We start from the raw sequence: 12,527 nt of genomic DNA, 5'->3' as shown, positions 1-12,527 counted from the left end.
CTGAGCACTTGTTCAAATCTACCTTTAGTGGGTGGTCGATAATAAGTTTGATGAGAATATCTTTCAGAACTCAGAAAAACCAAATGTTGATTTTACTAAATATGAGAAAATAAAAATGAGAAAACGTTAAGTTGCCTAAGAAACAACCAACAAAAAAATTAAGACTATTTTCTAAACCTGTACAAAGAATTACTTCCAGCATAATCTGGAGTTAAATCTAACTCTAGCACATCCACAGGCATAACTAATGGATCCATTCAGCTTACCCTTGTAGAGAAAGTGGGACACCCTCTTATTAGTAGCTCTTAGAATTCTCAGAACTTTCCTTTTCCAACAGAATACTGTTTTCTCCTAGTATACTGCTTTTACTTCAATACTCAATAGCCTTTTCTTAGCTTCCCCCATAAACGCTGCATTTTGAGAGCCTGTTTCTCAGTCTTTTTGGTATATCTCAAGACACCTTTTTGTTTCCATTATTTATCTTGATTTCTAATTATATAATTCGTATCCACTGATGCTACTTTAACAGCCTTCTTACCCATGAGCTGTAGCTGCTCCACCACCAACCCAGGCCAGATAATCTCTAGAATATAGCAATATGAAATATGAGTATTGTGAATTACCACTCAGTTGGGGTGTTGCATACCTAGAACTGTTCTCAGTTGGCTAAGCCACTTAAGTAAGTCATAGTAGGATTTTCTTCTGCCACTACTACATATGCTTTAAGTGCTGTGTTATTTGGGCTGCTGTCCCTTAACAAAATAACAAAATACAAAAAAAAATGTGTGCTACATAACAGATTCCCAAGTTCTCTAACTTGACAAAGCATAAGAAATGCTTCCCTTTTTAGCTATTTGAAACATCATAGTTTATAATTTAATAATTGCACAGAAATTATACATTAGGATTTAAAAATTTAGACAAAAGAAACAGTACAAGTAATATAGCCAAATTAAACTGTTTAGTAGCGAAAATAAGGAAAGTAAATTAATAATAAAAATCCATAAAAATCCATTAGAAAACAAACAAACAAAAAAAGGCAATCCAATTTTGTTCTCCAGTTCATCTTAGTTTCTCTGATCAGCTGATGCATTTCCAACCCATTCTTTCACCTCCTGGCGGATTGCACTTCCCTCTTGTCCAATGATGTTAACATTGTCCAATAATTTGCTATGGCTCATATGATTATCTGTGTACATTACAGTACCTTTCAGCACAAGCAAACTGTAGAGCAAAGCAACAGATTCACACCCTCTTTTTGCTCACAGTCAGCCATGATATTCGTTGGCTTATCACTACCTTACAACCATGGTCTAGACTGCTTAGAGCATTGACAGCATCTTACTCAGTTTCTATATCCATTTAATTTTTGGCTGCTCTGAAAAATGCCAGCAAGTGTACCAATTAGTGTCAGCTGTAACAGTTGCTTTATGTGATATCACACCTGCCTAGTAGGGCTTAAGAACCCACGCATTTCACACAGGCCATCAAACAGATACCCACTGGGAATAATTTTTGGCACTATCTACCTGAACCATATTTGAAGTGCTGACCTGAAAACAAAAGGCTTTGTATTTCATGACCAATCCCTGGAGCCATCAAGTTCTATATATGTGGAAAAACTTTAATAACATAAGGCTGACAGCATTTAAGTCTTCAGTCATGAACTTATGTAAGCATCTGCTCACTCATGCCATAACATGATAAGCACACCACTTGGCTAGAAAAACCTGTTATGTTACCCTCTACTTTTCCTGTATTGGTAATGTATACAGACTATTTAACATGGATCCTCCAAATTAAATTTATTCAATTCAGCTTTGTGACAGATAAAGCTGTGACAATAATGTTACTAACAACATTAAAGTCCTGTTTGGATAAGGCTTCTACTATTTTACAGAATATAGAATTCTATCTTTAGAGTTGCTTAATTTTGAATGTCTAGTTTTAGACAGAGTTTTAATGCATACTAAGTTTGTAAGTGGTTTTATGGACATGTTACATACTTTGACATTAGCACATTCTGCTGAAGGCCAAGGAAAGTATGGATTGGTATTGCAGACCAAAGAAACCTCAGTGGATAGAACAAAATTAATATATGATAATTTTTCATTCTTTGGACCATTCACTTTATCCCTAATTTATAACACCAGGTCTTTAGCTAATGTGGGCAGCTGCAGAGCACTGTGCACCACACTGAATTCTCCAGGCTTTTCTCTTTTCCCCTGCCTCTGGCAGACACCAGTCTCTCTTACAGGGATGATGACAGCTGATGTCAATGCTACTTTGTGGTCCAGCTGTCTGATGATGTGGCTAACACTTTGTCTACACAGATTATAGATTTGTTACCTCCGTGATCTATTCCATCTCCAGTATCCTGCAGCCTGGAAACAAAATGATCTCCATTTCCAGCATTCAGATCTCCCAGTGGTGGTGAACAAATCATTGTCAAACCACTGGAAAAACAACACTAACTATCTTTCTTGTACTGCGATCATGAAAGCTTACATAAATAAGGAAATGTCACCCATGCTGACTTTAGAAGCACGTCCAGGCGAAATAAGTAAAAAAAAAAAATCCCATCCAAAACAAAACATCAATGCATGCTGATAGACCAGGAAAATTCTTCATCACTTTTTGTTTTGGAACTCTTAATTGCACTATAAACAAGGACTAAATTTGTGTCAGTTGTCAGATTTGGAACTGTCATTGAATCACCTTTTGAAAAATCCATCTGACATAACAAGAAGAAAAGCATGAAATCAAAACAGGGAAGTGCCAAAGGACTTTGATTCAGTAGTTATTCAGGTACGGGATGACACATCCCTTTATGGTTTTCAGAAATGGAGCATTAAAACTAAACTAAAACGGTAAAGGAAACCCTCAGAGTAAACAATCCCCATGAAGTGCCTTAATGAAGAGTCTGACACAAACAGAAGCCTCACACAGAGCTGAAGTTCTGCAACTTTGACTAGACTGCAGTATAATATTACTTGTTTTAAGTTCCTACACCAAATAACATATTTTGCACCATATTTGTTGTGTGTATAGTGACATCACAAGGTAAGAAGCAGCATTTTCTGTAAGTAGTCACAGCTTGTAAACATAAAGTCTTTTCAAGGCTAATGGGTCAAGACAGTTTCAAAGGAAAGAATAGTGGTGGTTAAACAGCAGCATTTAATCAAGCAGTATTTCCATTGTTCCACAAAGTACTTGTACCTATTGATCCCAAGCTTGGCTGCCTCAAAGTCTCCTCCAGACAAGAAGCACAGGTGAAAGACAGAGGCAGAAAACAGGAAGGGTCAGGGGAAGCAAAAGAAGCCTGGTAATAAGCAACTGGAGAAAAGTCAAAGGTCAATCAAGGCAGCTGATGTCTAAGCATAACTACAGCAGGAGACTTGACAACTTCATTGAAGTCGCAGTGTTTTCTCCATTCATTTGAAAGCTGCAAGGTTGGTTTTCCGTCACCCTCAAAATATCTTCCTTATTAACATACAGTAGTCAGCACTGACATCTAAGTCACACTGTACATTTCCTTTTTGAAATACTGGTTTAGGTTACATACTGGGTGGTGAACAGTTTCATTTTCTTCTTTTAAAGAGCATATGCATGCACACATACAAAATAAGAATATCAAAGAATATGAATATAATTTTCTTTCTGCTACAAGTTCCAAACTGACAAATCAAAATTTTTGTCTATGCATGTTGCTAACATATTGTGTACCTAATCCAGCTGACATACATGTTGTCCACAGAGGACAACTGTTAGAGAAAGTGAACTGGAGATGTCGCAGCTGTGTGTACTGAGATTCTTAATAATGTCAGAAACATGGACACTGGAATCTTCAACATGAAAAAAATTCTGTCATTCCAATGTTACATAAACTAACCACAACAGTTGCGTGTATGTCATTTAACATGCGTACACTTTTAGGATTTCACTGTCATATTCTTTGTTGTTCTTACTATAAAACTGAACAGCATTCACAGTATAAAACTGAGATTAGGACTCCATTGTCCCACTATGTAGTTACAATTTAAATTCCTACATAAATATCCACATAATCAAGATCTCACTGCTGAGCAATAAGACTATCTCAGTAGTAAGACAAACATTCACTGTAGCTAGAAAAAAAATACACACCTTTACATTGCTCTGTCAAAATTGTGAGATCTAAGAAGGGGTTTGACAAAGGCAAAGAATGCTAAGGAATTATAGCTCAAGTTTGACGTAAAACCTGAAACTTATATGGTTTGTCATGAGTAAGAGGTTTATTCCTGAAGTGTGCAAAAAATGGAAAAATATAACAATTCCAAAAATACACAGTGACCTGATTTACAAAAAGTTATGGGTTGTGAATGACCTCACAAAAATTATTTTTTTCATTGTGCTCTTTCAATGAAGCAAGGTCTTAAGCCATTGATTGTTAAAAGATAGAATCAATTAATACTTTTCTGCTGTTTATCTCGTGAACCAGGTGAGTTTTGTGTTTACTTTTGTCCAAATTATTTATTGAATGCTTATTCTCTTTTCACTATGCCAATTTGTCATTACATGATGACTTAGAGAAAACTTAAGTAGCACAACTATGAAAATACAACAATCATAAATAATTTTATCTTTCCTATCAAACTTTCCTATTTATTATGTCTATCTTTTCAAAACCAGGTTGGACAGAGCCTTGGTTGACATTATTTAGTGTGAGGTGTCCCTGCCCACTGCAGGGGGGCTGGAACTTGATGATCTTCAGGTCCTTTCCAACCCTAACTACTCTATGATTCTATGACTCTATCCCCAACACTGCACATTTTCCGTTACCTGTCTGAATTTCCTCTGAGAGATATGGTTCAATTCCATTCAGGGAAATAGTGAAATGGACATCAGAGTCTGCATCATAATAAAGCCATTTTGGAAGAATTAAGATTTATGCATGAAAAGAGACTTATTTTAATAATAATTTGAATAAACATTTTTTTCCTTGCAGTTAACCATTTCAATGCAGTTAAACATTATCTTTTTATGTTAATCTATTGTTGATTTATGGAGGACAAATTAGTTTGGTAATAAATGTATTTATATGAAAAACATGGCAAGAAACTATTAGCAATTAAGTGCAAATATTAAATACAATACAACTATAACATGATACAAGTTCTATAAGGAGAAATTGAATGACAGTCCTGTTCTCCTGGGCATTTACTGATCAGGAAAAGTGCAACGTTCCCTCTTTAAATTCAGGCACTCTTTGGCCAAACTCTTCCTTTCTGATACAACATTTTTTCTGGTTCCAGTTAAAAAGTAAAATTAAAAAAGTTAATAGTATCATCAATGGGATAAAAATATTAAGGCCTTTTTGAAAATTAATCAGGTGCAGATATTGAACTGTACTTTTTCATCCTTTGTTTCACTTTTCAAATGATAATTTCTTCCACAGCCACCATTAAATCTTGATCTATTCCAGCTCTCTGTATGGGTCATTGATTCTAGATGTACCATGGTTATTTTTAAATGTTTCCCTTTTGTAGAGAAAAGGGGGCTGTCTAGAGCCAGATGGGTAACTTCACACTTCATTTATCAAATCCAATGCATTAGACTCCACCCTCTCTTTCCCACTATTGCTGTTAAATTTCCATATAATTTGGTAACAATTTTCATTATCATACAGTGACCCTAAAAAGTCTATATAGGCTTGCATGGTTCATCCAAAATTCACAGCTGTTCCCTTTACCCTCTGTTACAGTAGAATCTAAGGTTCCCCTTACTTTATAAGCTGAACAGCGACCTTCTATAAGCAGAGGTCAATAAGGGGTCAGTTCAAAGGGCTAGAGCAGCTCTTTAACAGCTATAATAACCTGTCCATCAGGCACTATCGTACAGTATAAACAAATCTGGGGCTTCAGAGATTCTGGACCATTTCTGTTAACACTTAGAAGACATTCGCTGAGTCCTACCTGAGCAGTATTTTGGATCACTACCACTCAACAACAGAACAACTTGAACACATTCAAGAGCTGCTCTGATACTTAAAATACTGATGACAGTCAAAAGCATATGAAATTTTGAGCCATAACACTAAGTGCACTATCATGTGTTTTGGACTACAGAGCTGGAATAAAAACTGAAAGAGTAATTTCAGTTTATTGATATGCAGAGCTAGTGGTAAAGCTTAAAGCAAATGATACAAGGACATACTATAGCCAAGTAGACAAATACCGAAACAGGTCATATGCCTTTCCTTGAGAAAGGGTATCTTTCTAAAAGTTTAATCATTCATTTTGTAACAGTTCCCAGCACACATTTTTTTTTTTTATGTAAGGTGTCAATGAAGCAAATAAAACCCATGGAGAAACAGAATGCTTACATAACTCTGCAAAGACCAAGAGTACTGTAAAGTTTTTGTCAGCTGCCCTCCCTTCATTGACCTAAATTTCTTGAAGTTGTACTGTTCATAATGTGCTCTCTAATGCACAATGTAAAGTAATTAGAGTCATCTGTATTTAACTTCCTGAGGAAAAAAAATCTATTATCTAATCTAGCTGATCCCCTGATAGCCCATTGAAAGTAAAATACTGTAACCTATTGCCTGCCCTTTGACAAGTGCTAATTATTTCCTGTCCAAGCACATTTTTTTCATGTAATTCCAAAGTACACAATAGACTGATCTCTAAAACATGGGCAGCCCTGCTAGTACCACAGCAGACATTTTATAACTTTCACCACCGTATGCCCGATGGCTACCACAGTCAGTGCTTCATTCCAGACATCTAGCTGGAGCTTTGATGAGGTAAAGTGAGGTGTATGGTAACAGTCTGTTTATGCACATCATACGGATGAGATTCTCAGATAGGTCACTGGAATGGGAAACATCAAATGGAAAGAAAAGGATTATGGATATTTAATACTCAAAGGACACTTTCTTTCACAACGTTCAAGGCAGAACGCTCTTGAAATTTTATTTCAGGTGTTTAGTTTTAAGAAGGCCTGCACTTCATCTGCTTGTGCCTCTCCCCACCCCCAACAAGAACTTCAGCGTTTCTCTGTCAAAGACTAGACTGTATACAACACCAGCCTCTGATTACATTGCGAGGAGCAAGCAGTGGCCAGAACCACCATAACACTCATTGCTTTTAAATGAGTCCAGATTGCCACAATTCCTGATGACTTTGTGTATTGGGAAATTACTGTTGAACTAAACAAACACTAAAAGGATATTCCACTCATTAGAATTGTTTAGCCTTTTCTTATCTCTAGGAAGCTTTCTATTCACATTCACAACAAAGACATATGTGGCCCACAGCAAAGCCTTACACGATTTTCCCTGTTTCCAGTGTAGCCGAACCATTTGCATTATTTAGTAGGCATGGTGACAGAAGGCAAAAATACCCCACAAAAATCTCTTAAATTCCTCAAAAAGGAACAAACAAAAGCCACATGATAATACCAACAATATTGTAGACCCACCTTACTAAACTCTTTTCTATTCTGAGATCTTAACTGATTAGTATGCAAAGAAAGATTCCATACTCACAAGAACGCAAACTTACAAAACACAACCTCTAATATGTATAATAATTGGTACTATGTAATAATATTGAATTTTTATCTAAAGCTTCTAAACTGTTTCAAGTCCACTCACTGTAATTACTGGGAACAGCAAAGCCACTCAACTGTCAGATCCCATATCGACAATTAACTTTTCAAACTCAATCTTGCAGAACTTTCAGGAATTTTCCAGTATTATACACTAACAAAACACAGGAGAACTCCCTTAACTGGAACCTTTAGTGCAGGTGAAAAAATATCATGCCAATGAACTACTAATTTTTATTAACATAATCTATTAAAGATACTTTTGACGAAAAACTGTTGAATTGTAAGCACAGGACATCTCATTTTAAAGGAAAATTGTAAATATTTGGTAGAAATATTTCAGACTGTTACAAATTTTATTTATCACAAGAAAAAAGATTACTTAATGATTATAAATATATAGCTTTTAGAAATGTGAAAAAAGGTGACATCAACTCGTAGCAGCTAAAAAGAAGGACACAAAGTGGCAAATGGTGGAAATTCTCCTTTTTGAATTCATGTACTTCTGAATGAATTACACGTATGATGTACCTGTAGTTTCTGAAATGCATTCATCTGACTACACTCCAGTAACAAACTTTTTCAAATAAAAACTTCAACAACTTTTTCAAATTGTTAACACCACCATCTGATTTACCATGGCAATGAGTTCAATTTAAGAAGTCCAGTATAATAAAACAGTTATATGACACAAAGTATAGGAATTTATGCCAGTCTTGCCCAACACAACCCAGTTAACACTGGTTGGACAGGACCAGAAAATGTGAGGATTGTGAAGAAAGCAGGTAAGAAGAGTAGCTATTAGCATGGCATGCCAGCAAAGAGTGCTGCTCATGTTGTAAGCAATAAGAGGAAACGTTTAGGGTGATACCAATCCTCCAATATCAGTATGAAGCTATTACCAGTAGACTGCACTCTATACACAGAGTAGGGAAACATTCTACCCCATCAAGTAACTCTGAAATCAGAAGCAAATACATTGACTATTCCATTCAAGTAAAAAAATTATTTGACCAGTAAAAATTTACATTTTTCTTTTAAACATCAACTTGCCCCCACTCTTATAAAGGGGATTTATACGAGTGGGTTTTATATACTTGTTTTCAATTTTAATTATCTTACCATTTTTCAAAGATTTCTCACCTTGCTGTCCATTCCTTACGCAGCCTTTGTCGCTCTGTAAGAACTAGCAAGAAACACCTGATTGTTTTATTCCTTTGTTCCTCAATTTGTTCCTCTTTTCGAAATTCAGAGAGGACCAGGCTTGTCTGAAAGGGAAAAAACACATAAAAATTATAACCTAGAAATAGGAAACAATGTGTAAAATTAATAAAAAGCCCATAAGAAAATTAGGACAGTAAATCAATAGCTTTTTAAATTACTGTTCCACTGCTGACAGACCAATACAGTAAATGATGGTTAGAAATGGCCGCCATATATTTGGTATTTAATCAATATACATGGCATATAAGGTAAACCTTAAAATCTCATCGCCTTAAGTAACATAACAAGACATTGTGCATTCTACCACTCATTTTCTTGAGATAATTATTTTCCTTTCTAAACACTTCCTCGTATCAAATTATATCAAGAAATGTTTCCCTCAATAGAGCATTCATTTGAGGACTTGCCCCCTCCCATTTGATCCTTCTAAAGAAGAAAATAATCTGTTTGTAGTGTGTCTTCTGAGAGGAATTTCTGGTGATTTCCTCATGTTCTCTTTATCACTAAACATTTCAAGTAAACAAGTAGTAAGTCTTAACCTGTTTTTTCATTTATAGAATAAATTATAAATTGCTAAAATGCATATATACACACACGGAATGGATACGTCATCTGTGGAGTAGGATAATGGAATATCTGCCTGGCCTTCCCAAATGTTGTGTTAACAGTTAACAACGATGTAACGGAACTGCAGAACTTGTCATCCTTCATCCTCCCAGCAAACTAACTCCAACTCCCTCACTCTATCTTTGCCTGTAACTAGCAACTCGCTCACCAGTTCTTCCCCTACGCTTCCCCAGGTCTTCCAGCTTGGGAAAGAAACAGCACATCCTGATTACTAACACATATGTCAACAAGTACACATGTGCTGACTTGATGTGCAGCAGTCCGACCACAACAGAGATCTACTGTCAATGCTGCAGTGTTTTCCTTCAGTGAAGACACTATATTTGCCTTTCTTGCCTTAACCAGCCACTGATAGTCAATTATTGTTGCTATTCTCACCTTCAGTCTCATGTTCTGCAGACATATGAAAGTGTCTAAAGGCTTTTGGGAAGGATGACTGAATGGACAGAATGCTTGCATGTCTTTTTTTTTTTTTGTCTTCACAGAGAAAGAGGCAAAAAAAAAAAAAAAAGAAAAGCTTATAACCTGAGTAGTTATAGAAGTGAAAACACAACTCAGACATCACCAAAAGCTGCAATTCCTGCTCCCAGCATGGCCTCTCCTGTGAGAACAACATAACAAAGACATGGCATACTGCCTTCTCCTCAACATCACATCCACATCATATTCTGCCCTGCCCAAAAATACACCCACTAAGATTTTTCTGGGAATTCTGTCAGAGAAAGGATTGTTATCTTCAGCTTGTGAAAACAGGAAGATCTATCCTTGGCCTGACTGGCTGGGTTTTTTTTTCCCCATAAGAAACAATATTATGCAGATTATATGCTTCTTAAACTATGTAAAGTACTGGTAACATTGCCCCTGCCATGGTGGTTCCAAGAGACAAGCATGACAGGGGTTACAGAGACAGAAAATAATATTATTACACCAGTATCAGATGATAAAGAGCAAAAAAGCATCTTCTTCCCTGATTCCCAGCTCTATCAGTTGGCCTACCAAAACGCATTACCCTGTCAAATGAGACTTACATATCAAAAAGAACATTTTCTTGTAAAAAACCCAAAATGTTCAAAACTCTATCTTTACAGATCACATTCTTGACCCTGTTTTGACATTACAAAGCAAAACAAAAGCCAGAGAGCGTTTTCAGATAAGGATTCTCTGACATGGATTTCCCTTGCGCTGACCTACATCATCTTTTCCACAAGCTCTAATATCCGCCAACAATCCTGATTCCACTCTCACTTCCAGCACTCACTTCTAGCAGCTGCACAGTTTAAAGCAGGATTTGATAGAGGACTTCAGCAAATAAGACCACGCTTATATGAGATGAGGAGATGTACTTTATTTCACTGATGTAAATTAATACTTCTTGTCATTCAGAATAAATATACCTATTAGGGCCTTAACTCTTATATTTACCATGTGCAATACTTGACTCAGCACTATAAATAAAGTTTATCTCTCTATTATAAGATGAACAGACTGTAGCCATACCGCTAGGTTACAGCACAAGATTTCCCTCTCAGAATCCTTGGATGGGATAGGGAAATCCACTGCTGATGGTTTATAAGTCTGCTTTTCTCCAAGTCTGCTTAAAACCACTAAGTTTAATGATGCTCTGCCTCACAAAGCTGAAAGTAGTTACTTGCAGGCCACAAACATCAAGATTGCCAAAATAAGTGATTCCCAGAGTGTAGATCATGGAGAACTGATAATTTCTAAACAGTTTTCAGTTAAAATTTGATGAAATTATGATGTGATTAGAGTATTATCAATCAGAGAATACGGGTGACCACTTCTTTAAGTATTCAGTCACATAACACTTTTGTACGAATTCTGATGGCTTGGCCAAATTGCAACTTTGGTATGGAGTTCTAGTACCTAAAGCCCCCTCCATCTACAAAAACATCATAATTCTGGAAACTGAACATAATTTATTTTTTACTGAGAGAACAATTATATTGCTCCAGCCTTCTGTTAACACCTTTCATCTATGTTGTGATGTACTATCAAGCAACATACAACACCATCACAGAGCAATTCAACTGATTTACTTGTTTTCTAAGAGTGCTGAGGGCCATAAGGTTACCCAGAATGTGAGTGCAGGCTTCAATATGTAGCTTTTATAGAGCCATTTCTTAATAAAGTGCTATTCTTTTCATCTCAAAAAAATCCTAAATTGTAACAAATAAAGCAGAATTTGGGATAAAATAATATTATAAAAAATGTTTCTTCCAAAGTTTTATTTTCCACGTAACTTGTTACGGGATTTATTTTTAACAAAAGGATTCAATATATACCTTGGCTGATAAAGGTCAAGGGTTCAAGAAACTCGGTCAAAGATTTTATCAGCTGGGAAAGCCATTTCCTCACATCAACACTGATAAAAACCCATCAGAAACCCAGCCAATACCACCCCTGCTCTAAAGGGCAGAAATGACCTCTTTTGAACATCACTGTAGTTGCACATCCCATCAAAGAAAATCTGATCTTGTGTCTCAATTCTTTTAATGTTTTCTAATGACAGATAATTGTCTGCAGAGGCCCCCTTTGCTCAGCGCTGAGTGAAGCTTTCAGATTCTGAACCGGGCTCAACACCGACCCAGTGTTTTTCAGCACACTTGGGACTGCAGGACAGTAGAACAAATAAACAGTGTAACTAGCTCTACAGACTGTCTTATCTCATCCTTGTGTTCACAGAGATTCTTGAGGGTGTAATGTTTACAAATTGCTGAAACTTTCTTTCTTCTGCTTCCTGAGCTGGCAAAAACATATCCTGGACAACCTAAGCAATGAGATTATGCAAACTGCTTATCACTTTAGGGAAGCAACTTCTTGCCTCAATGGCCAGCAAGCCTCTTCAGGGTAGTACTGTTAATATTTTCAGCAAATCTTTCCCAATTCTCCTTACATATCTGTTAATGTATTAACGGCATTTTCTTCTAAGTCCCAAGTGGTGTAGCCTTAAAAACAAATACACAGCCCACCTCTCAAAAAAGCCCAAAGCTATATACGCACATATACATATATATACACACACACAAATATATACAAATATAGAGAAAGTAGTTGACAATCCA

General features: G+C 36.3%; 1 protein-coding gene across 5 annotated transcripts in view; it reads right to left on the bottom strand.

Moving 5' to 3' along the window:
• FTO (FTO alpha-ketoglutarate dependent dioxygenase) overlaps positions 1 to 12,527 on the bottom strand; it is a 245,058-nt gene that overhangs the window by 124,059 nt on the left and 108,472 nt on the right. For 3 of the 5 annotated variants that reach the window (XM_057429577.1, XM_057429573.1, XM_057429578.1), the window contains one exon: positions 8,737 to 8,861. The exons of 1 other annotated variant lie outside the window; for it this stretch is intronic. In XM_057429577.1, the coding sequence (XP_057285560.1) occupies positions 8,737 to 8,861 (125 nt within the window). Of the gene's footprint in view, positions 1 to 5,249; positions 6,855 to 8,736; positions 8,862 to 12,527 lie in introns of those variants that run through there. One more of the 5 variants, XM_057429576.1, reaches the window with a different exon arrangement.

The sequence above is a fragment of the Pezoporus wallicus genome, unplaced genomic scaffold (assembly GCF_028554395.1).
Source record: "Pezoporus wallicus isolate ANWC-B61680 ecotype Strahan unplaced genomic scaffold, APGP_CSIRO_Pwel_v1 contig_13784, whole genome shotgun sequence".
NCBI lineage: Eukaryota > Metazoa > Chordata > Aves > Psittaciformes > Psittacidae > Pezoporus > Pezoporus wallicus.
The sequence above is the reverse complement of the archived record's forward strand: the minus strand, read 5'-3'. Positions and strand labels throughout refer to the sequence as shown.